The sequence below is a fragment of the Carassius carassius genome, chromosome 46 (assembly GCF_963082965.1).
Source record: "Carassius carassius chromosome 46, fCarCar2.1, whole genome shotgun sequence".
Classification (NCBI taxonomy): Eukaryota; Metazoa; Chordata; class Actinopteri; order Cypriniformes; family Cyprinidae; genus Carassius; species Carassius carassius.
Genome location: NC_081800.1, coordinates 6,365,218 through 6,391,381, shown reverse-complemented (window position 1 = coordinate 6,391,381; position 26,164 = coordinate 6,365,218). Strand labels below are relative to the sequence as shown.

General features: G+C 39.8%; 1 protein-coding gene across 1 annotated transcript in view; it reads right to left on the bottom strand.

The window, feature by feature from the left end:
• Nucleotides 1–26,164, bottom strand: part of LOC132129787 (neuron navigator 1-like) — a 134,050-nt gene that overhangs the window by 89,967 nt on the left and 17,919 nt on the right. The window contains exon 3 of the mRNA XM_059541550.1: nt 1,451–1,553. Within this exon, the coding sequence (XP_059397533.1) occupies nt 1,451–1,553 (103 nt within the window). The remainder of the gene's footprint in view (nt 1–1,450; nt 1,554–26,164) is intronic.

Here is a 26,164-nt window from a genome sequence, read left to right as displayed (position 1 = left end):
CAACAGGCGGAGGTGCTGATGTGAGAAGGACAGAGAAGCATCTGCTGATCTAGTCCACAACTGCTGACTTCCTTTGGTGATGTTTTGCATTCACTTGGAGAAATGTAATATTCCTCGGAATGACATTTTAATATTGAATTAAGGACAGGAATTATTATTTGAATTATTATTTGAATGGCCTTTTTTATTATTTTACTATTTATTATTTATTCTACATTTCTAATTCTGTCAATTAGATCACAACATTTTTACAGTACAGTATGAGAAAGGGATATTCACTTTAAGTTTTGGTAATTGTTTTATTCATTTGAGTAACCTCAAATGTGCATTTAATTACACATAATCTAAATAAAAAAAATAATAATAAAAATAATCTAAATCCCCCCCCCCAAAAAAAAGTAATATTGAGCACTATTAAATACCCAAAATCAGCCAATATATCCAATTAATGACTAATACGTAACATTTACCAATCTCTCATATTTCTAATATAAGGTTAAAATTTTGGCAACCCTAAATTTAATCGTATCATTAACAATATGAGAGATAACTGAAACACGTTGCAAAGTAGGTCCACATTTTAATCTTAAAAGGAAAGTTCACCCAAAAATGAAAATGACCCCATGATTTACTCACCCTCAAACCATCCAGTGTATATGACATTCTTCTTTCAGACGAATACAATCAGAGTTCTATTAAATAATGTCCAGGCTAATCCATGCAGGGAGTGGAATGTAGCCCAAATTTTAAAGTCCAAAAAATTGCACCCATCTATTACATAAGAAGTCGTACGCGCGAGAGAGAGTTGCATCCAGCAGATGATGTAGGATGTAGGCATAGCATGAGAGTATGCTAGCCTCATGAGAAAAAAGTTTTGTTTACAACATAGAAAAAACAGTGTCCTCTTGTCTTATATTGAAATCCTCCGACATTTTTCTTTACAAATCCTAGTTTTGTACTTCTAATTCATGACCAGCGTTTTGTTTTGCTCTCTCCTCTGTGCTTCCGCATTCGTCACAGCATTTGCATACATCCTACGTCATCCACTGGATGCCACTCTCTCGTGAATGCGCATATGACAGTTAGTGGAAGCTAGAGATTACGGTTTATAAAGTTGTAAATATGTATATTTTTCTTACTTGCATCACTTCACTTCAGGAGGCCTTTATTAACCCCATAGAGCCGTGTGGACTTCTTTTATAATGGATGGGTGCAATTTTTTGGACCTCAAATTTTGGGCTACCAGCCACTCCCATTAAAGCATGTCTGGACATTATTTAATATAATTCTGTTTGTATTCGTCTGAAAGAACAATTTTATTTACACCAGATGGCTTGAGGGTGAGTAAATTATGGGATAATTCAAATTTTGGGGTGAACAATCCCTTTAACACATAGTAGACTCCATTGCTTTTAAAGGAGAGCTGGACTAGAAGAGTGACCTCCTGTACCTGTGGCTGATCTGCGACCCCCGTAAGCTGGACATGGTATCTTCCAGGTTTTGCCGGAGGTCGAGGACATTCTGAACGGTACGTTTCCTCTGGGACTCGGGATCTGCAAGAAAGAGCAGAGAGGAGACAATGGGTGGCTGGTTAATGCAGGCATTTAGCAGTGATTGGGCATACACAGACAAACACACCCATGTGCATTAAGATTTAACGCTTTGTGGAGAAGAGCCAACAAAAACATTAATGGATGCATATTCTTGAGCCATGGTCCACATTGCCACTCTCACACATACAGTATCTCAGTTTTCAGGAACAACACACAAACACCTTTCTCTCGCACTTTAAGAGTGCAGAGCAATGAAGCAATGGAATATGACGATTCAGCAAGTAGGCAGCAGTTCAGGCAGTACTAGAATGAATTAAACATTACATTTCCAGCCTGCCAAGATGTCAAAACCTCTTTGAGCTACTGTACTAGCAAGCTCACTGAAACAGGACTTTAGTATTTATAAAAGGTCTCCTTTCAGTTTAATTGCTTGCTTTATTTAGGAAAATGTCCTTATACAGATTTAATTGTCATTCAAGCTGTAAAACTGTCGGGAAATGCATTATACGTCTTAACTCTGACATGTTAAGGATAGTTTTAAAACTGCGGACAGTAAAAGTGCTGTATTTTGTCTAACCAGCCTCCCACCCTAAAAAAAAAAAAAACCTGTTCCCCTCCGTTTGGCTTTACACACAGACTCATATGGAATGAAATAATAGTGTAATACTGTAATACTATTCAGATACTGCCTATACTTTAAATTACAATTTTAAACAGAATTAAACATATACATCGCTGTCATATGACTTCACTATGTTTAACTTAAGTCATAACAACTCATAATTTTGGAAATAAAAAAAATTCTTTTTAAAAATGCCTAAGCTTTTGACCAATAAAATAATGCGGGAAAAAAAGAGACTCATTGGTTGATATTGCTTCATTTATACAATTCAATTATCAAAATGGTAATTGCATTGAGCACTTTGCAACTAAATATATTTGTAAGTTTGTGTAGACATGCATTTGGATATGGACATAAAGTATGGACTACACTGAAGTTTATTCAGCTATCCAGTGCGTTGTGATTGGCTGAATACCTCAAGCGTGTGACAGAAATATTACGCCCCTTACCATACTGTGATGCTGTCTCCCGGCGGTGCGATGAGACAAAAACAATAAAACCCATTATAAATGAGGCATTTGTTGCATCCAGTGGGGAAATAATTACAGATTAAAGACTTATACTGTCTTTTCACACATTGCGTTTCATTGCATTGCGCTGCGTAAACATAAAACCATGTCTGCATGTGTGATCGGAGAAATGACAAACAACAACCGCTACTCTACACTTCTTAAAACTCACATTAGTATTGTCAGTGGCAAATTATTTAAATATGAAAACATGCTTACATTCTGTGAGTCAGAACAGCTGCCATTGTAGGCTACTCTCCCAGACTCAGGAAATTTGTCCTCCATAAAATGCGCTGCACACATCTGAATATCTGGGTTGAACTGTTGTGCAACAGTGTTGAAAATACAACTTAACCACTGATTTCTAGTTGTGTCATCTTTTGGAAGGCCAAACAAAGTATTGAATATTATATGAATATATATATATATATATATATATGTATATATATATATATATATATATATATATATGAATATATATAACAGTTTTAATATATTATAATATCTACTCATTTGTGGTGATAGCTTTTAAGAGTATGATGATTTATAACACAATGTGATGTTCCATCAACTTTTACAATGGATAATATTTCTCATAGTTATAATGTATTATAAGTCTCACATCTTGCAATTTTTCTGATGCTACTTTACTTAAAGCGGTCAAAGACCACTTGTAAGTAGTAATAATAATATTAATAACATGTTTTTTTCTCTCAAACAGCTATAAGATCAGATATCAGATCAGATGAATGTGTAATATGAAACATTTGCTTTGAACTATTTTTATTGTAATATCAGTTTGATTATTTTGATGATACCCTTTAGACAGCTGTTGATAAGTAACTCTGCAACTACATGTTAACTAGTGGTCACTGGAGTATTATTTTGTCTGCTACTGTAAATATATGCTAACACTTTGATATGATGGTCAACCAACAGATAAACAAAGACTATAAGTGTCTTTGCAAGTACGTCAGCATATTTCACCATACTAGATTCTACCATTCTTGTTAGTTGGCATGTAGTGGCAAAGTTGCTTATAGTCAACTGATTAAAGGGACCATCAAAATAAAATGTAATCATATAAAACGTCTCAGGTTACGTATGTAACCATGGTTCCCTGAGAGGGAATGAGACACTGCGTCCTCTAGGGGTGGCTTTGGGGAACACCTCGTCGTGACCCGTGTCTGAAGCATACTTTAAAAAACGCCAACGTGTTGGCCGGCGACAGCCTCTGACGTCACTACCGGCGCGGTATAAATACGCGCCAGTAGGACCCGTCATTTACTTCTTTGTCTGAAGCTTGCGTCCGAAGCATGGCAGGGAGCTAGAGGACGCAGTGTCTCGTTCCCTCTCAGGGAACCATGGTTACATTCGTAACCTGAGACGTTCCCTGTCAAGGGAACTTCGAACTGCGTCCTCTAAGGGGTCGCTTTGGGGAACAGTATACCCACGCCGCCATGCTGAGGGGAGTGCAGGCCAGAATCATGGCAAACACTAAGTACCAACTCTACCATTTCACTGGGAGTTGCCCCTGGGACGGTTAGACGGCTGTCCATGACATTATCCCTTACGGCCAAAGGCCTAAGCTACATACCCAACTTACCTGTAGGGCCTCGGCCCGGGGTAGAGCTGAAGGCTTGGAATCACGAAAGGTTCCTTTAAAGGGATACGGCTAAGAACCTAGCATGTTATTTACCAAGTCTTGCCTGTCACACAGGGGCTACCGCTAGCTTTCGCATAAGCTTGCCGAAAGAGCTGTCTCAACAGTTCTCTAGTAGCAACGTCCTGTTCTAGATAGGTATCAGAGGTTACATGGGTGGAGTGGCGCCCAAGATGAACGGGGCTTTAACCGACTCAAGAAAGGGCACGAAGCAACCGCGCGAAGCCCTCACCATATAGGATTTTAGAAAGAATCCAGAGTACTAGCATGCGAACTTACCACAGTGTGGATTTCAGAAAGTGTGCAAAGACTTCACGTGCACACTTACCATAGCATGGATTTACAAATACTGTTCTAAGGAGGGGCTCTCGTGGCACTCTGATAGAGCAGCTCATAGATGGAATGGCCCGGGGGCAGAGCAATTGGAGGAAGAAATGCACAGATGAAGCCTCGGCCATGCCTGTACCAAGGCGTCCAGCCCCAGTGGAGCTGGATGAGTCAGAGGAAGCCAGAGGGGATAGTGCGACGTTCTCTCGAGTCGCAAACAGATCCACCCAAGTCTGGCCAACCTCTCCAACTCTGCTTAATCACCTGGATGCGAAGGCGCCATTCCCCGAGCCTCAGCCCCTGCCTCAACAGGATGTCTGCTCTCACAGTGCATCTCAAAACAGTATGTAGTACTGGAGCTCTCTGGTGAAAAAAACAGAGAATTCAGTCTCATATGAGAGGAGGACTCCGATCTCAGAGTAGCACGCTCATAGGCGACCCTTCTTGGAAAAAGGGGAGCGCTGCTAAACTACCACGAGAATTGCCCAAACATCCCCTCATGTTGAGGGAAGTGATGCTTGAGGTGTATAAAAAATACACACTGGCTAAATGAAGCCCAAGGAACCCAGGTCTAATCATCTTAAGAAAGAGAACGAAGCGGACCACGTAACCCTTACCGTACAGGATTTAAGAAAGTCTTGCGTGCACACTTACCACTTACGTGGATTTCAGACAATGCGCAAAGTGTTCACGTGCACACTGACCACCATGTGGTTTAGAGAAAGTACACAAAGCTTAGCGTGTGTACTTAAAGGTTCCTAAGCATCGCAGAGGCGCTGGATCGCACGGGAGAGGCCAGCTCCAATTTGACAAACTTCAAGCGGGGGGAGCATCACCTGAGGCGGTACATACAGAGAGACTTCTGTAACAACCACCTCCACCTTCCCATTGGACGTTCCATCTGCTCTCATATTCACTACTAAGTGGCCAGGAGGCCCTCAGGGTGACCTGGCCGAACATCCCGCCGGCTGCGCTAAGCGGCCAGGAGGCCCCTCAGGGTGACCTGGCCGGACATCCCGCCGGATGCGCTAAGCGGCCAGGAGGCCCCTCAGGGTGACCTGGCCGGACATCCATGAAATTCCCTGCAGTGCTGTGCCAGTTCTGATGATCAGCCAGGCTCCTGCAGAAAGCCTGTGATCTCGGCCATCTAATACCAGAGCACGAGGCCGGACGGTCGGTGCTGACGAGTTTTAGTAAATGCCGTAACTGAGCACTGTAAAGGAAACTCACAGAGTTTGTTAGTAGACATATAACCACCAGCAATTTAACATCCATAAGTAGATAAAGAAAGGGTTACATACTCACCCACCCTCCTGTACTGGAGTCCCGCTCACGGGGCACCCCCTTTCAGTCCGGACCATCAGTAAGGTGGTTACTATGATTATAGGACCAACCAAAAACATCATAGGTCCAGCATAGGAGACTGTTATGTGAGAAATTTTCCACCTAACCTCGATCAGGTGGAGAGCTGGTGGTTACAGGGGAATTAGGCAGGGGAGGATAAAAGCAGAAGTTAAAAACATCCAAAGGAAATGAGTAGCTACTTAGGTATCGCTCCGATCCGGACGAGAACGCTGCCTCTTCTGAATCACACCCCGCAGGTCCTGCTTACCTCTTTGTGACCAACGAGTCCTCTAGCCCCTGCCCTTAGGCGGGGAGGAGCGCGAGACGCGACACTAGCCTTCTGTGCCCATCTTTGATCCTCAGATCGAGATGGGCCAGGGCCCCTTTCTTGTTCGGGCTCAGACCTGGACCTTCGTGGAATGAAGGATTTAAAGGCAGCTGAGCGCGCCCTTGCCTCCCTGAACTTTTCGACCACCATCTCGACGGAGGTACAGAAAAGCTCAGAAGGCGAGACCGGAGCATCGAGAAGAAACCCCCTTTCTTTCCTCCCGATGTCTGCCAGGTTCACCCACAGATGTCTCTCCGTTACCACCATGTCTGCCATAGACCTACCCATGCCGGAGGCGGTCTGCTTGGTAGCACAGAGAGAGAGGTCTGTGGTGCGGCGCAGCTCGGCTATCTGGTCAGCTGAAAGGCCCTCGCCTGTATCCAGGTCCTTCAGCAGGTCAGCTTGGTAAGCCTGACCTGCTGCTGCGTATGCTTTACCATTTAAGCGGGACGTATCCTGGAGGGGCTTAGATGGCACAGAGGGAGATTTAAGAGAGGATGTTTCCCCCACAGAGAGCATGCCCTCGATATTAGCATAACTGGTATGCTGAAACCGATGGATGCGAAAGGAAAACGGCCTCTTCCATTCCTTTTCGACTTCTGCATGTAAGTCAGGCAAGAATGGAAGACTCACCTGGGCTGGAGGGCTATGGTCAGACAAATAACGCTCATCGAGGCGACTTCGCGGCATCACTTTTCTGGCACGCTTCCATGGCAAGTCTAATTTTGCCGTGGCACGATCCATAACATCTAACAGCTCCCCATACGCAGGGCAGGAGGATTGAGAGGCCTCAGCCTCAGCTTCTTCGCCACTCTCAGACATCTCCTGCTCTTTCTGGGTAGAACCCGGCAGGGCACTAACTTTAGTATCAGAAAGGGTTAATGACAACGCATCTTCCTCCTGAAGTTCACTCTTGTTTGCCGCAGAAGAGTGTGAAAGGAAAAGTCCCCCTCTAAACTCCTCAGCGAGATCCACCTGTGATCCCCACGAGCTCATTCTCCTGCGTGCCTCGGCAACGGCGGGTCCTGAACCGCGGGAACCAGATGGCTGTCCCTCTTTCCTCGAAAAGAGAGACAAACGAGAGCGAAGCTTTTTCACAGAAAAACACTCGCAGTGCACGCAGATTGCCCCCTCAAGGACATCACGCGCGTGCTCTTCGCCCAAACAAGACTGTGTGTGTCATCAGGTGTCAAATAACGCTGACACCGATGTACACACTGTATAAACGCCTTGCTAGTGGATGCCATGATAACAATGATAGATCGCTATGACCGTGGTCGTTTCTCAGATGCTAGCTTCAAACAAAACAGTCAATGAAGATGAAGAAGATAAATGACGGGTCCTACTGGCGCGTATTTATAGTCGCGCCAGTAGTGACATTAGAGGCTGTCGCCAGCCAACACGTTGGCGTTTTTCAAAGTATGCTTCAGACACGGGTCACGACGAGGTGTTCCCCAAAGCGTCCCCTAGAGGATGCAGTTCGGAGTTCCCTTGACAGGGAACATTACATTTTTTTCAGTTGGAGTATTAATCTCACATCAGTTAACATTAGAACCCACATGAAACACTCAAATAACACTGAACATCTAACCACTCACAAGCTGAAGTAAGATACTGTGCAGATCTTAACTGAACAATGTCAAGATATGATACAGTCCATTATACTGTAAATGAAGTAATTTAATATGGTGATTATAGTGTGTTACCAATAATCATACTCTTAAACTTATAACCACAAATACATAAGTATTATGATATATTGTAATTGTTGTTATGAATATTCATGAGTTGATATAACATATTATGAGTTTTTTTATAATGCATTATGCATTCATTATTATGCCTTAAGAATACCCTTATAATGTATTATAAATACGGGCTTCATAGAAAGTGTTACCGAATATCTCTTTGTGTTTGAGACTTTAGTCTTTGCAACTTTAGGGATCTTATCTATTCAGGATCAACTTGTAACACTCCAAAGAGAATGGAAAACTTCAAAATTGCATCATATGACCCTTTAAATCCAACATGTCAGTTTCATGGTGCATCCGGACTACTGGTGCAACTAATCAAAGAAGAATTAGTGATGCACTGACATTTTGGCAACTGAAAATATTTGGCCGAAAGAGCAAATAAATAAATAAAAAGATCAGTTTTTGCTAAATGGATTTGGAGGGAATTAATTACTGACAAAAACAGTTAGCGCTTCTCAGATGACGTGTACCGACTATTTAGTCTCTGCACACAACATAAATAAATAAATAAATAAATATAAAATAAATTAAAAATCAGTTTTAGCCAAAATGTTTTTAAAGGGATTTAATTATTGACCAAAACAACGAAATTCACAGAAAGTGAAAATCATGTTTCTGGTAGCAATTGGGGAAAATCGTTTGTCTGAAATATCAAGAGGTAGATTGTTTTTAATAAACTTTACTATAACTGGTTTATCACCTGTAAACAACACACCATGAACAACATCAATTACCCAGTTAGCCAGTATTATTCAATTTAGTTTTAAGGCTAAATGAAAGCTTGGATTTCATTTTCAGTGTTTCAGTTGACAATATTTTTACAAATAACTAATCAGAATTACTTCATACACAATGCACTTTCGACAGCCCAAGAATGGTCCGTGCGGTCCGAGGCAGACATCCCCCCAAAACCTGATCGCTCACAACATCTTGTATGTTAATCCTAAAGCTTGACCAGTCAGCACAGCAAGACTCCATGCCAAACCCTCTGTAATGACATCCAGACTGGCATTAGTCAAAGTCCTAGTCTTAATTCACTTTAATCTTCACCATAGTAAAATGATTGTGTGTGTTTTTGAGGGTGTGTGTAGTGGATCAGCACAACACATGGAGGTGGCCCATGGCTTTATGATGAAAATGGAGAACCCCCTCATGCGGCCCCCTGTGGAGTGTCTCTTCATTCAGGCATAATCTCATACAATTAGACTCACGAAATACAATGAGAGTCCAGAGTGGTTCAAATGGGCGGCTCTATAAGTTGGGCTGGTGATGAAGGTCGTTTGATTTACAGCTAGTAGTTTGACTTTTACTGTACATAACGCAGCCTTCTATGTTGATTACACAATTATGTTATGCAATGCTTTTGTCAGTCTGATCTGAACAGTAAAACTGAAATGGATTTCAACAAATGCGACTTGAATAGGATTTCAAAACACATATGAATATAGCTTGAAACAGATTTGTAAAAATAGTATCTCATGTGATTTTTTTTTTTTTTTTTTTTTTTTACATTCACAGTAGCTAAATATGATCAGATTCCAATTGGACATATACAGAAATCTGATTTGATTCTTCTAGAAGTATAAACGCACTGTCAGATCATTTGTGTGTTTGTTTGAATGTCCAACCAGCTTAACACTGGCTCAACCATTAGTGTAAGTTTTGGACGGGGCTGCCAGTTTGCCTAACCAATGACAGTTTGAAATCCTGTTGGAAAACATTTTATTTTATTATTTTATGTCATTTTTGCCATTCCTTTGGATGTTATATACATCACCATTAATTTATCAATTCTCGCATCATAAAAGCAAAGATGAGCTGAATTTAAAGCAGGCTGACCACCATCCCACATTGACAATATGACAGTGATGGTGTCTACAACAGTCTGTGGCTAAAAGGGCCATTAATTCTCTGCAATACACACAGCATTAAGCCATGAGAGGGTAATTACCAGAAAATGGACAGATTTGAAAGAACATGTTGGATTCAATGGACCTTTCACAAACAAAATATTCACTGCGGTCTTGCTTCAGATTTCATGTCGGTCACAAAAAAAGCATACGTTTTGAAGCATTATGTGTGTCTAAAAACAACATTTGTAACTGTAACCACAGAATTTCCTCTCAGTAATATGGAACCATGCATGGATCGCTGTTGGCAGGCAGATACATCTGAATTGTCCTGTTGAGCTCTGGTATAACAAAAAGAGACTGAGAAGATCATCACACTTCCACCCCCACGCCTACAGACCCCTGTGGGTCAGTCCAGCTGGCCAGTGCTGGAATGACCTTTGCAGTGAGAGGGAGGTCATGAACCTATGAGGTGTCCATCACCCTGATGGTTGTAGTCTAAGCACGGCCAGACTGGCAACACCGCTCAATGCTGCAGTGATGGCGAGAAACACACTCAAGAAAACATGTCACATTGATTTCACCATTAATTGGTGTGACTATTGATTTCAGTGGCTTTGGGAATTAGCTCAATACTGATATGATTCAGTCGCTGAACGTACAGGAGCGCTGCAGCCATGTTCTGATCAAAGTGGTCAAGCTGTTCACATTTAAATGGTTATATCCAGTGGAAAGCAGGAGGGGTGCCAGATAAATATTTTTTTCAATCATTAGTGGTGTTTGCTTATAGGTTGAACAAAGTCTGAACCCTAAATATCAAACATCAACACATCGGAACCCTCATTTGTGCCAGCATCAATGTCACTTAGCAACCGTACACTAACAACCAGCTCAAGACCCTAGCAACCACCAAAACACCACAATAACTGCAGAGCAATGTTCTGGTAACCACCACAGCCTCTTAGCAACCACAGGAACACCTTAACAACCCAGACACCATGATCACCATAGACTGGCATGACAATCACTAAGAACACTCTAAAAACCAAGAAGCAACAACCTAGTAACCACCAAAACACCATAACAACTGCACAGCAATGTCATGGCAACCTTCCAATACACACTAACAACCACCTTAGCAACCACCGGAGCACCTTAGCAACATCCTAGCCACCAACCTGAACACCATACACATGCATGGCAATCACTCAGAAAACTAAAAATCATGTAGCAAAAATATAGCAACCACCAGAACACCCCAGCAACTGCAGAGCAACACCCTTGGCAACCACCCTGAATATACTAACAACCACTTAGCATCCTCAGGTACACCACAGCAATACCCTAGCAACCCCCCTGATCATTTAGAACACTCAAACAACCGTGTAGTAGCACTAGAAACCATCAGAACATCAGATTATCTGTAAAGCAACATCCAACCACCCTGAACATACTAAATGTCACTTAGCAACACCTTAGAAATCAAGCTGAACATTATAGACTGGCATGGCAATCACAGAGAACACTCTAACAACCAACAAAACACCATAGCAACTGCATAGCAATGTCATGGCAACCACCCTGAACACAATAACAACCATATCGCAACCATCAGAACACCTTACCAACACCGTGGCAACCACCCAGAAGAAAACAGTCCTGGCAATCATCAAGAATACTTTAAACACCATGTAGCAGCATTCCAGCAACCAACAAAATACCATAGCAACTGTATAGCAATGTCACGGCAACCACCCAAACCACACTAACAACCACATACAACCACAAACAGGAATTGCATAGCAACCTTGGCAACCATCCAAAACGTTCTAGCATCCTTGTGCCAAGTTTTGCACAAACAAACAAAACTCACATATTATTCAGAAAATGTATAATCAATGAGCCCTTGTATGACCAATGAAAAACATAATTCAAACGTATATTTCCAAGATAGTTCAGACTCCCACTATGGCTTGCGTATCATTTCTACTACCCTACACTAGATGACACACATACTTGGGCACTTCCCAGTTCAGCTTGGCTGAAACAGTGCTTTAAAGATTGGCACTCCATCCAAAATGCCCAAGAGTCACATTCATTCACTGTGCAGTAGTAGTTAAAATCATATTAGACACACTTGAATCGACCACTCTAGGACAGCTCATTTCATTTGTATATGATTTAAATCCGTTCCTCTCAACATTCATCCTGATGAATGTACCAGCAGGACAACCAAAACTAGCAACAGAAAAACCCAGGGGGTTTTGTAGCTTTTTACGGTGTTTATTACAGTATAATGAGCGGAATTGTTATTTATTTCTTAATTAAAGGCAGGGGAAGTCTAAAATATGGGTTAGAAAATGATCAAGACGTAAAATAAAATGAGAAGAACATATTTATCTAAAGCCAAATAGTCACTCTTCAACAGACAGGCTGCTTGCAAAATAAACTACTCACAGGACTTTAACCTCATTTCACACACCACTAATCTCAAAGCTATGAAAGATATGTTACATGGGTTTTCTGTAACACTGTCTGTGTGTGCCAGTGGAAGTAGAAAGAGAAGCTCTGTAAAAATCCTCTTTGTCCAGGTTCAGTCATGCAACCAGGCTGCAATTACATGTGATCTTTAGTCATAAGACTTACAGTGCAGACTGCAGAGCATCAAATAATTATTAAGCATTTCTCACCCTTCCTGGCGCAAATGTCTGCTCTTAGAACCAAAACAGGGATGAATTACACTATATCCTGAAACAAAAGATGTCAACCAGTGTGGAGGGGGGAAGGGGTATATAATTATGGTAATTAAAGCCTCCCCATACAGGGATGAGGTTGACGGAAAGGTTCAAGACCATCAGACTTCCTGTTTTCCAAATCGGTCGGGGCCCAGAGGAACCTGCTGCAACCGGGGCAAGGGAATGAGGAAATTATGGATGCAAATTTCACCCCCAGTCGCTAGAAAGTTCCCAAGGGGGAAAGCTAATAAATCAAGGCTAGCTGGTTAAATGTGGATGGCGGGATGGGGTGGGGTGGGGGGGGGGGGGCTGCACCACACCTGCCTCCCCCTTTTTACACGCTCATCTACTTGTGATGGGGTGCAAAGAGAAAAAGTTGAAAGCAGCCGCTACCAGCAATTCAGCCGTTCTCTTTTCTCAGTCTATTCAGGAGTATACAAGTTGATTCACGACTGTCCATGGAAAAGCAGAGACACTGGGAGAATTCTAATGGTCCATGCTTTGAAAGAAAAAGTGGCATCAGGCCGATGAACAGAGAACCAACAGTAGCTTAGTTGGTGTGTTACAATAATATGTAGTGACGACAAAGGACTGGTAGAATGGAAGCTTCTAAAGGAATGGGAGGCCTCAACTGTATATTTAGCTCAAAAGAGAACACAATAAAACAAAAGCTGTAAAGTGCATTGCATTCTAACGGGAAACAATAAACCCACACTAAGAACTTGTCAAATGCTTGCATTGGTGTAGTCACACCTCATTTAATGGGGTTTAAAAATGACCCTCTATCACAGGATGAAAGATTAACAGTAATCCCATAATTACAGTTAGTGTAAAATCGGGATTTATGAGGCTCTGGAACTTGGACTATGATTCATGGCCTCTATTGTTTGGAAAAGTTTTGGGACATGCAATAGATCACTACCCAGTGGATAGCTAGATGTGGTTTAAAAACGGTTTCCAAAATGTGGACAACAGTCTCCATTAAGAAGACAGATTTACCATTGAGGAAGACCTCACACAAAGGGTCAGTTAAATGAGATCACAGATTTTAATGAAAAGTAGTAAGTCATGGATGATATCCCTAATGACCAAATCTTCTGTATCTGCTCCAGATTCTTAGACCTATAGAATCTCCTGAAGAGGTGAGAGTTCAAGAGAGATCATGGGGAAAGGTTCCAGTTATTGCAGAGAGTCTAACCTAGTATTACAACATCTAAACAATTAGATTGTTAACTTTTTCATCTCTGAAATGCACTACCAAAGTACCATCTGAACCCGAGACTGCCAAAAGACTGATAGTGTCTTCGTAATGAGTAGCTGAAGCATAGCCTGTCAACAGAAAAGCTAATAGGGTGAAGACAGATGCTTACTGGAACCATCTTCTGCCTTTCTGAGAATGCTGTGAAAGCAAAAAGCAAAATGGACAAAGTAAATGGACATCAGAGAGTGTCAACAGCTCTGAGAAGAATTTTTTGGCAGAAATGGGCCACTCTTCTAAGAGGTCTTGTCTGGAAAGAGATTGCAACAAAGCTCAGAATGGAGCTCTTGCTGGATCCACAGGTCATTACAAATGTTGGCTAATTTAGTAGTTTCCAGCTTTTCCACCACAATTTTGTTTCATTTCCAGTTTACCTTATGACTCTGCATCTGTCTTTTTTCATTTCTACTCCTCTACTCAAGTCAGAGTGCTTAGAGACAAAGTGGTGACCTCAACAACATGAAAACAGAAAGACACATACACACGTACACACGCAAGCATGTCACATCTGGTGAATGAAGGGACTCTTAAATAACAATAGTGTCCTGCAGACACTTTGGCCAAATGGTAGAAGACACCGCGGGGAATGAGAAGACTGACTGGAATATCTGCAAAAAATTTCAATAATAACCTTGGGGAATAAATACAGAGGAAAGAAAGCTGTAATGCTCTGGTCATATCATGCTAGTGTTGTTTCCAGAAAGTATTTATAAGACTTCCTTATCTTGCATCACTTGTGTTGCAATCCCATGACGCTTTTTCAGAAGAAAACTGTAAGCAAAATCATTCAAAAGGCCAAACTGAATCAGAACAGCTGAGAAATCCAAATAGAAGCGTTGCCAATGAAATAGATCTACTGCCATGACAAATCTAATTTGAAGTTCAGTGGTACTCAGCCAAGAAAACAAAGGGAAGAACACAATGGCTGGGAATTTTTTAGGAACATTTAAATATAATAAAGTCGAACACAACACTACACTAAATCCACTCTTCTGGACACAAAGTTTGGGCCCCAAAATATGACTTTCTCTTCATGACTGCATGGGGCAGCTGTGGCCTAATGGTTAGAGAACTGGACTTGTAACCTGAAGGTTGCAGGTTTGAGTCTAAGTGCCGGTAGGAGCTGTAGGGGGGGGGTAGTATATGTACAGCGCTCTTTCACCCTCAGTACACATGGCTGAAGTGCCCTTGAGCAAGGCACTGAACCTTTAATTGCTCCCTGGCCAGATCAAATAGCTATATAGAGTACGGGTTACCATACTTGGCAAATGTCACAACGTTTAAAAGTAAAGTTTCTGAACTTATTTTAAGTTGAATAGCTCTCTGAGGACTGCAAGAATCTTTTTGAAATATGTATTGTTGTTGTTGTCTAATAACTTGCAGTACAAAAAAAAGTTGTTAAATGGTAAAACTAATAGTAATATTACAAGGGTAAAACAAGTCAAAATGACCACATTTGTATCATTTGGGACACTGTTGATTGAAAAATACAATTTTAGATTCAAAAATTGGTTATTCTGAGGCACTTAGAATTAAAAGTTGATGTGAACAGGGCAGATCTGACTGTTTAAATAATCATTTTTTACAGTTGTTTTTGGGTCATGGAAATGAAGTTGTGAAATTGTATTAAATTTTACACAGAAAAAGTCTGTACATGCTTTCTTCCATCAATTTATTTATTGTGTCTGTGCTTTTGAAACTATTTTCTAGATTGTCCCCATTTAGTCCCAATGTAAAAGGCAAGACCAGAGGGTTTTTTTTTCTGTGGTAATAAACATTATTCAACAAATGTGTTGATTATGCTTAACTTGTACTTAACTTACTCATCTTTAAAGCATTTTTTTAATTTATATTTCTATGTGCCATTGCTAGACATAATTTTGATTATGTTCTAGTTATGCTAAAACTTGCTCGGTGGAAGATGTAGAAGTAACCAAAGAATAAAGTTTTTTCCATTTTCCCTCAGGAACCACTTATTCCACACCACCCACAACAAAGCAGAAGCAGTCAAGTTTGGTGAGGAATCCCGACATGCTAATGGGCAGGGAAGTGTGAACTGGGAGAGATGCCCAAACAACTACAAGGTTTATAAACTGACTGGCTAGAGAAACCTCCAGCGCCACAGCTGCATCTCTTGCAAGCCTCCCAGGACTTGAGGAGGTCCACCCAGCTGTTGTTGTGCCCAATCACTGCACGTATGACCAGCAGACGGTTTGTCAATAAAGACAGAGTCGTACAAAGAGGTTCATGTGGAGCAATGTTTTCTTGCCAAAGATTGAGCAGGGGTGTTGCTTAATGTCTTCTGAAGGAGGTAAGAGGTGATGCAATGCAGTGTGACAAACAAAAACATCATAACTCTGAAATGACCTCAGACCAGAATGATCCCATCACACCATGGAGGGTCAAAGACACCAGCTGTGGAACTGGAAACCATGTGTGGAGGAAACACATGATCCTCTGCTTCTTTCCGCTTTAGGGTTAAATGTTTGCTTTTAACAAGGTCTCTCCAGTCTTCTTCTCAATGCATATATTAAAGGGGTTATATGATGTTGCTAAAAATAACATTATTTTGTGTATTTGGTGTAATGAAATGTGAAAACACACTATTTTCCACATACTGTACATTATTGTTTCTCCACTATGCCCCGCCTTTCTGAAACACATTGTTTTTTTTTTTTACAAAGCTCACTGGTCTGAAAAGCGAGGTGTGCTCTGATTAGCCAGCTATCCAGTGCATTTTTGATTGGCCGAATGCATCAAGCGTGTGGCGGAAATGAATCCTTGTCATACTGTGATGCGTGTCCTGGATGGAACACCACCTTGACGAGACAAATTAAATTAAACCCATTACAAACAAGGAATCTGTTGCATCCAGTGGGGACATAATAATCGATTATAATGACTTATACTGTTTTTTATGCGTTGCGTTGCATCACATTGCATCGCATTGCATCGCACCAAGTAAACATAAAACCATGTCTGCATTTTTGATCGGAGAAACTACAAACAACAAGCTCTACTCTACACCAGCAATTCTGAATTCTAGTCCTCGCGCCCCCCAGCTCTGAATATTTCACATGTCTCACTTTGTTAACACACCTGATTCAGATAATCAGCTAGTAAGGAGTGAGCTCCGTGCATGTACTGTGTTCCCATTGACATAGTCCCTACACACTGTTCATTGATCCCTACTCCCTGAGCAGGGAAAATCTGTTGAAGTTTACCTCACTTCCGAAAATTTATTCACGGATTTGTGCAATGCAACATCTTCATACATGGACAAGTGTGACATCATATACCTCTGTAAATAAATACAATTTAAATTCACGTCTCGCACACTTCAATGCACTTTGAATGGAACATATATGTTCGTTTCGAACTGGAATCATGGCGGAATACCCTGTGATGTCCACTTCTCAGGGTACTTACATTCGAATAGAACAAATGTCTGAAAACCTGAAATCGCATCATATGATCCCTTTAAAGGTCCCGTTCTTCATGATCCCATGTTTTAAACTTTAGTTAGTGTGTAATGTTGTTGTTAGAGTATAAATAATATCTGTAAAATTCTAAAGCTCAAAGTTCAATGCCAAGCGAGATATTTTATTTAACAGAATTCGCCTGAAACGAACAACCAGTTTGGACTACATCCCTCTACTTCCTGCAGTAATGACGTCACTAAAACCATTTTTTGATTAACCTCCGCCCACAGGAATACACAAAAAAGGGGGCGTGGTCTTGTTAAGCTCGCACGGAGAAGGAGGAAGAGTTGCGTTTGAAAAGTGCGTTTGTCGCCATGTCATCGAAGCGCTATTATTTTTATAACCAATCAGTCCAATCACCTTTGTTTGGGCTTCCCAGGGACGCTGAACTTAAGAGAGCAATGGTTACAATTTATGTTTAACTCGGTTCCCAAAAATTATAATCCACATGTTAAACTATGTGCAGCACATTTTGCGGAGGACAGCTTCCTCAATCTCAATCGGTTTAATGCCGGATTCGCACAAAGATTATTCTTGAAAGATGGAGCAGTTCCCTCTTTGTCTGGAGCATTGTTTATGGACCACAACCAGTAAGTGTATTTTATTATTTAAGTTGGTGCGTTTAACAGTTTCTGTAATTTATTACACAGAGGGCAATGCTGTTTAGCTTTGTTAACTAGATGGTAGCACGGTGCAAAAAATCGAATGCGATTTTCATGCGCATCTCGTCAGTAAAGGCGTTCTGTGATTAGAAGTACATCTCCAGCGCGTGCGTTCCGATCAGGATTGCCTGATACATGGTTATATGGAGAGCATATGAATTGGATATGAACATTTCTTTGAATTGGTGGCAATCAAACTTCATTTTTCAAATGGTCATGACATCATCGTTATTGGATGCTATCGTCCACCGTCAGCATCAAGTGAAGTTATCACTTCACTTACTGATCTTCTTCATAACTGGACTAACTCCGAATTGATTTTACTTGGGGATTTAAACTGGGACTGGTCATCAAAATTGTCTGATCCATTCAAGGAAATTTGTGACTCTCTTTGTTTGGAGCAATTGATAAAATCTCCAACACGGTTGAATCAAAAAGACCCAAGCAAATCTTCATTAATTGATGTCATTTTAACTAATGTTTCTCATAGATTTTCTGCTTCTGGAGTTTTCTGTAATGATATAAGTGACCATTGTGTTATAGTATGTGTGAGAAATTGTAAGACCCCAAAAAGCAAACCACGTATTATTTCAAGATGTTATTTTAAGCATTTTAACGAACAAGCTTTTTTACAAGATATTTATGATAGTGGTTTACATGTGGTTTCTTTGATACCTGATGTAGATTTAGCATGGGAGCATTTCAAATGTACTTTTTTAAGTATATGTGATAAACATGCTCCTTTTAAAAAATTCAGAGTAAGAGGGAGAGATAACCCCTGGTTTACGGAGTTAATTTTCTCACGTATCAAAGAACGTGATGCGGCATGGGTTAAAGCAAAGAAAACAAATAATCTTCAGGACTGGGTACATTACAGGACATTAAGAAATAATAGTACAAAATTGGTAAAAAAAAAAAAAGCTAAATGTGAATATTATTTAAATGCAATAAGTGGAAATTTGAATGATCCCTCCAAATTTTGGAAGTTGTGCAAATCAGTTTCTGGTCTAAAACCCTCTATGAGTTTACCTGATTATTTAAAAGTAAAGGAAAAAATTATAAAAGGCAAAGAAATTATTGTTGAGGTTTTTAATAATTTTTTCATTACTGCGGGTTCAGCCCCTGACCCTAGTCATTTAACCAACGATATAATAAAAGGGAATGGTGAAACTGAAATATATCGCTCTACTCAGCTTTTTACATTTAACCCTGTTTTAGTATCACAAGTTCATAAAGCCCTACTAAATTTAGATTGTAAAAAGTCAACAGGACCTGATAATATTGAACCTTATTTTTTAAAAATTGCAGCAGATTTTATAGCAGAACCTATTACTTCTATTTTTAATTTAAGTTTAACGTCAAATGTAATTCCCTTTGCATGGAAATCAGCCATGGTTCTTCCTTTGTTAAAAGGGGGTGACCCTCATGAACTGGATAACTATCGTCCTATTTCAAGGTTATCAGTTATGGCAAAAGTTTTTGAGTCTTTTGTAAATGATCAGGTTAAACAGTTTTTAACAGAAAATAATATTTTAAATGAGTTTCAATCGGGGTTTAGGTCAGCCCATAGTACTGTAACAGCGGCAACTCTTGTCACAAATGATATTATTACTTCTTTAGATAATAAAACTTACTGTGCTGCTTTATTTGTAGATCTCTCTAAAGCTTTTGATTCTGTAGATCACAAAATTCTTTTAAAAAGACTCAGGTCCTTAGGTTTTAGTAAAATGAGTATAAATTGGTTTAAAAATTATTTATCCGAAAGATCGCAGTGTGTCTCAGTTGAAAATTACATTTAAAAAAAACTAGAAATCAAGAAAGGTGTTCCTCAGGGATCCATTTTAGCACCAATTTTATTTTCAATTTATATAAATGGTTTGGGTCAAGATATAACTTCAGCTAAACTGCATTTATATGCCGATGATACAATTATTTATACGTCTGCACAGTCCATAAAAAAAGCTGTTGAGCTATTACAAGATTCTTTCCAGGTATTGCAATCTTCATTGTTAAATTTAAAATTGGTTTTAAATATTAAGAAAACTAAATATATGCTGTTTACTCGCTCTCGTAACACACTCGTGATTCCACCCATTTTAACTTTGGAAGGGGACTGTGTAGAAAGAGTAAATACCTATAAATACCTGGGCATATGGCTTGATGAAAGGTTAGGTTTTAATATTCATATTGACAATCTTTCAAAAAAACTCAGACCCAAATTGGGGTTTCTTTTTCGTTTAAAGAAATGTTTTCCATCTGAAGCCAAAAAGAGAATTATTCAAAGTTGTTTTCTCTCTGTGCTGGACTATGGCGATGTGATTTATATGCATGCTAATGTATCTTCACTAAAAAAATTAGATTGCATATACCATGCTGCAATACGATTTGTGACAAATGCTCCTACATGTACCCATCATTGCACTTTGTTTGATTGGGTTGGCTGGCCCTCCTTGTATCAGAGGAGAAAAATGCATATGTTGATGTTTATTGCCAAAGCTCTAATAGGTAAACTGCCTCTGTATATCTGTAGTCTCCTATCTTATTGTTCTGGTAGCTATAAAACTAGATCGTCTTTTAAATTACTTTTAACTGTGCCTCGATCATACACCGAGTTTGGTAAAACTGCCTTTTCCTGTTATGCGCCCAGACTATGGAATGAAATGCAGAGTACTTTGAAGCTAAACATGCTGCCATCATTAAATATTTTTAGAAACCTTTTGACGTCACATTTGAAAGAATCATGTTCCTGTTTTACTTAACATTTATATATTACATTAATCTTGAGTGCTGGACATTTTTGTGACAGGATTTTTTGTTTTTGTTTTGTTTTCCTTTAATGCTTGTCTTGTAACATTTTATGTGTAAAATTTTGTATGCTGCCATTTTGGCCAGGACTCCCTGGTAGAAGAGATTTTTATCTCAAGGGATTATTCCTGGTAAAATATGGGTTAAATAAATAAAAAAAATATGACCAGCAGTGAAAGAATTACATGGATACAAATTCATAGTTGTATTCAACAGAGAGGACACACAAGAAGTCAATTATCTTTTATCCTTAGTGCATTTAAGAACCTCTCAAATAGTCTTGCTGGATGTAAACAAAACAAAACAAAATAAAAATAATGAATGATTAATCAAAAAAAAAAGTTTACATAATATATGCATGTGTACTGTCTATAATGATATATATCGAGCGCAGCGTTAGTTCAGTCAGGCCACGGAGGCAAGGCTGTGAACAGCTGATGCGGTCAGCTGTAAAATCGCTCCAATCACCACCTCTCTCCTATTAGACACGGGACATATATATACGTGGCACTACTGCTTGGTAAGTATGCTCAACGGCTCGCAACCCTCCCTCCCCATTATAAGCATGAGCACATTACTGCGCACATTCTGGCTGTTGTCTTCTTTGTTTCAGATCACTAAGGCTTCCAAAATCTTAGCTGGTATGGACCTTACTGCTGAGAGAAAACCATCTTCATAACCAGGTTACAGGATGGATTTCCCACTGCCACATCTACATGATTATCACTGTTTGCTTTAAAGTCTTTATTAAAAGTCTTAATTGTTATGTATTTCTAAATTCATGGTTCCAGGGGGTTAATGTTAAAGTTCTTGTATGTTCAATTATTCTGGGAGCAAGAACCCCCATAAGGAACCATACCATCAAAGATAAATTGTGTTCAATAAACTCAAGTAAACTTGCCAAAGTGGTTCCTGTCTGAAATATATATATATAAATAAATAAATATATATATATATATATATATATATATATATATATATATATATATGCACATACACACACAGCAGTAACTCATTTTACCCTGGTACAGACAGTGTAATGTTAAAAACACTTTGGATGAGAATAAATCTAGACAAGGCACCTTAGCTCTGAAATAATGTATTTTTGTAGAAAAAATATTCAGCGAGGACTTCAAGTAAATCTTCAGAATCAAAATATTCTTCGATTAACAGAATCAAGAGTCACTGAGATGTTTGACTTTCTAATGGCTTGTGTAAAGATGTGGTGGCAGCTGTGTGGGATGTGTCGTTATTGCTGGTGACAACACATCTGTGACAAAAATCCATCAAATCTCATTCTCTCAGTGTCTAAGTATTCACCACTGGATATAATCATTCATAAAGTTTCAACTGACTTGCTCTTCGCAAAATGTTGCAACGAATCGGCTCTGCTTTAGACCCTAGTGAGTATCCAGTTTCATTGGCAGCTAATGTTTGAGTAAGTCATTATTTTTCACAGAGTTTATGATTGAATGCTCTAGTTTAGTAGAAAAGCCTATTATCAATAAGTAACGTGGCATTTAGTACATAATTCAACTTTCGTTGCCTGTTTCCTATCAGTAATACAAGAGTAATGAGAATTTTAGTAACCACCAGTGACTGCTGGGAAAAGAGTTCTTGCCCTTTATTCACACATGCAAGCCCAAGACACGTCCTCACATAAAACTGAAAAAACGCTTGCACGATCATTTCCCCTTGAGTGTTTTAAGCAGCCAGTCTCCAGGATATACGACAGGAAAACGGGAATAGTATTTGTGTGGTGTTTTCTAACGACTGAAAAAGGCTGTAACAGCAGAGGCAATCTCAACTGCAAAATAATAAAGGCCTTCAAAAACACAACTACAGCGCATAAACCACCACTTGACTGGACATTTGAGGAATACCCACAAAGCAGCTCTCGCTTAACTGACATAAAACAGGCTAAATATGTGCATGCATCCAAGAGTTGACCATGTTACATAAAAATCCACTGGAAAGTATTGCACTTTTGAGAGTAATTTTTTAACATGCTTAAATATAGGGCTGCTTTCAAGATCAAGTTTGTTGACGACTAAAACTCGATCTTTGCTAAACAGGCTGAAACTGCATCCACTGAGCCAAAAGAAGAGAAAAAAATCACAATATTTCTGAATGTTTTAAGAGCTAAGTATATATTATTTCCATGTTGCATGCTTGCATAAATGAGCGTGTTCTTTCTGCTCCTCCGTTTTGCAGACATGCAGAAATTAGATTAGGACTTAGATTGCATTAGCATGCTGAGGCATGGAGATGCTGGTCATGGCAGTAATCACATTATGAATCTGTTGGCCGTCAAAACAGCACACAAGTCATGGTCTCAGTGTTCACAAAATGGAGGCACAATTGGGTTGTGCGTGTTTCCATGTTAACAGAGGTGGATGAACCAAAACTTGACCTTTATTTGCAATTCTTCTTTCAATTTCTGTTTTCACAGTGTTTTGCTATTACCCTTCAGCAACTGCTCCCCAGGCCCAGGGCACCGCAGCAATATGGCTGCCCACTGCTTCGAGTGTGTGTTCATGTTGTGTGTGTGTGCACTTGGGTGGGTTAAATGCAGAGCAGAAATTCTGAGTATGGGTCACCATACTTGGCTACATGTCACTTCACTTTCTCTTCACTTAGTACAGTTGATTGACAAAATAATTTGTTGTTACCCTGTGACTAAACTAATACCTTATAGTAAATAATAAAAAAATTGGGTAAAAGTTTATTTAGAAATTAATGTCTTTATTATTATTTGATTTGATTAAATTACAGGTGTCTGTGTGTGAGTGTGCGTGTATAATATACTGAGCTTGTTGCAATGCTGGTTGCAGTGTTAGTTTTGCCTTCTCCCTTAAGTATAAATGTGATGTTACACTATAATTTTACTAAAACAGTATCTTGAAGGTATAATTATGCTGCCTACCTTATGGACATGTTGTGTTGGACGTGTGACTATGATGCCTTAAACTGCTGTTTGACTTTAACCATTGCGACTATTTCCTGGCTTGTTGAGCTCAGGAAAATTTAACATACACAGCAAAACCACTGCATTTTAGTGATGGTTTCTGTTAAAAAAAGTGGCTACTTGAATTTATAAAACCATTTCCTGCACATTACCATTTTTCTAACTGCCCAGTGCACAATTCTACAGGCAATTTAATATGGACACACAAATTTATTACGCATAACCCAACAATATCAAATACAGGAAATGAGGAAATCCTGTGCCATGACAAAATGCTTCCAGGTCATTATGCCTTATTCTAGAGCAGTGGTTCCCAAACTTTTCCATTCCACGACCCACCTAGACAAGTGTAATATATTTCACGACCCACCAAAATATTAAAAAAAAAAAAAAACAACGAGTGAAATTACTTTAAACCTAATCTTACTTAAAATTTTTATGACAGAAATTAAGTATTTAAGAAAAATAACCATTTTATTTTAGAGTACAACTGAAAATTTCACTACAAATTTACAAGTTTTAATTTTTGTTTACTGGCGTTAAAATATGTAGTGTCCATAAAAACGTGAAGCAGGCTCACTCCAGTGAAGTGTGATCTGCGCTGCTGTGTTTTGTTGCATTCATGATCCTTCCGTGTGTGTCGGCGAGAACGGAGCACAATCCAACACTTTTTTAGAAAAGCATAAGAAGCAAAGCAGAACTATCTAAAACAGTTTGGAGATTAAAATAATTGTGAAATAGGTAAAAAAAGACCGATTGAACCTTTTAATGACATTGCTCTGAGACCTTCAAAACACGCAACGCACACGGACTTAATTGCAATTTGAAAATCACACTAAGGATATTGCAGTTCATTATTAATGTTGGTGGGCTATATCGTTGTGATGAGTGGGTTCCCAGTTCCCGCCTCCTTCTTCCTGTGATTGTGAAGATTTTAATGTTTTACACTGGTGCCGAAGCCAGGGAGGAAGGAGGGGCGCGCTGCCGAAGATCCTTCGCCGCTGGGGTGAATCCGCAGTGCCATCGAGCAGGGCGAAGGAGTCTGCCGCCGAGGGTGCTCGATGTGGTGGGCTGGAGTGAGTTGCCGGGGGGGGGGGGGGGGGGTGGCGAACTCACTCCAGCCCACCGCCTCGATGACTCCTTCGTGGAAAGAGGTGGGAACCGGCGGACAATCAAACAAAGTTTTAATAACCAAATAAACACAAAACAGCGCGACAGCCCCTCTCGGATGACTGCCGTGCACAAATAAAAAACAAACACAAAATAAAACCCAGGCCTGGTCCTCTCTCGTCCTTCACTGTCATCGCTCCTCTTTTGTATCTTTCCGATCTCCTCCGTGGTTCTTGAGACCGGTGAGTGTTGCTCATTTCCCAATCACTCCACCGGCCTAGCTCTGTTCCCATGGCACTAGGCCCCGCCCCACTCGTCACATTCGTGCAGCCCTAGACTGAACTGTGTTAGTGTCTGTGTGTCATTGAAACGCAAAATTAGCTGCAGCCAAGTGACTTTGTGCGACCCACCTTGTTCCATTCCGTGACCCACGAGTGGGTCGCGACCCACAGTTTGAAAACCCCTGTTCTAGAGGAAATGGATTGTATTGACTGCAGTATTACAGTAAATTTGAGATCATTTTTTTTTCTTATTTTATCATTATCACCATGTCCTGCCTTTTATGCCTTTTATTTATTTATTATTTATTTTATTTATTTATTTATTATTATTATTATTATTATTATTATTTATTATTATTATTTTTTTTTGTAGAAGCACAGTATCCTCACCCTGAATCCGACTATCAGCAGACATTATGTCCAGTGTATCTACTGCACTACTAACCCAGACCAACCAGCCACCTCAAGCCAGGCGGAAATGGAAATGATGATGATGAAGATAGCAATAAAGTGCCTCTGGTAAGTAGGCTTTCAGCTCTGAGACACACCCTTCAACAGCAGAATAAGACACTAAGCACCAGTTTTTTCTCTCTCTTTTTTTGGATCTCATTTTATGTTTGTTTCAGTAGTGTATATAGTGTGACGTAAAACTTAAAATACACAAAATTAACTTCTGCGATTTAACACATTTTCAAAAGAGAACAGATATTCAATGCAAAATAATGAAAGGCGGGGCTTGGTTTTATTCATAAGAAATAAATAAATAGGTTATCAGCCGCTATTTTTCTATCCAAATTTGCGAATTTAACTTAAGCGCAAACTGGAATTTTGCATAAAAGATTTGCAAATAAAATTTCATTAAGCAAGACGATGAGAGCAAAATCTTCACTTCATTATAAACTTGTGCTAATAA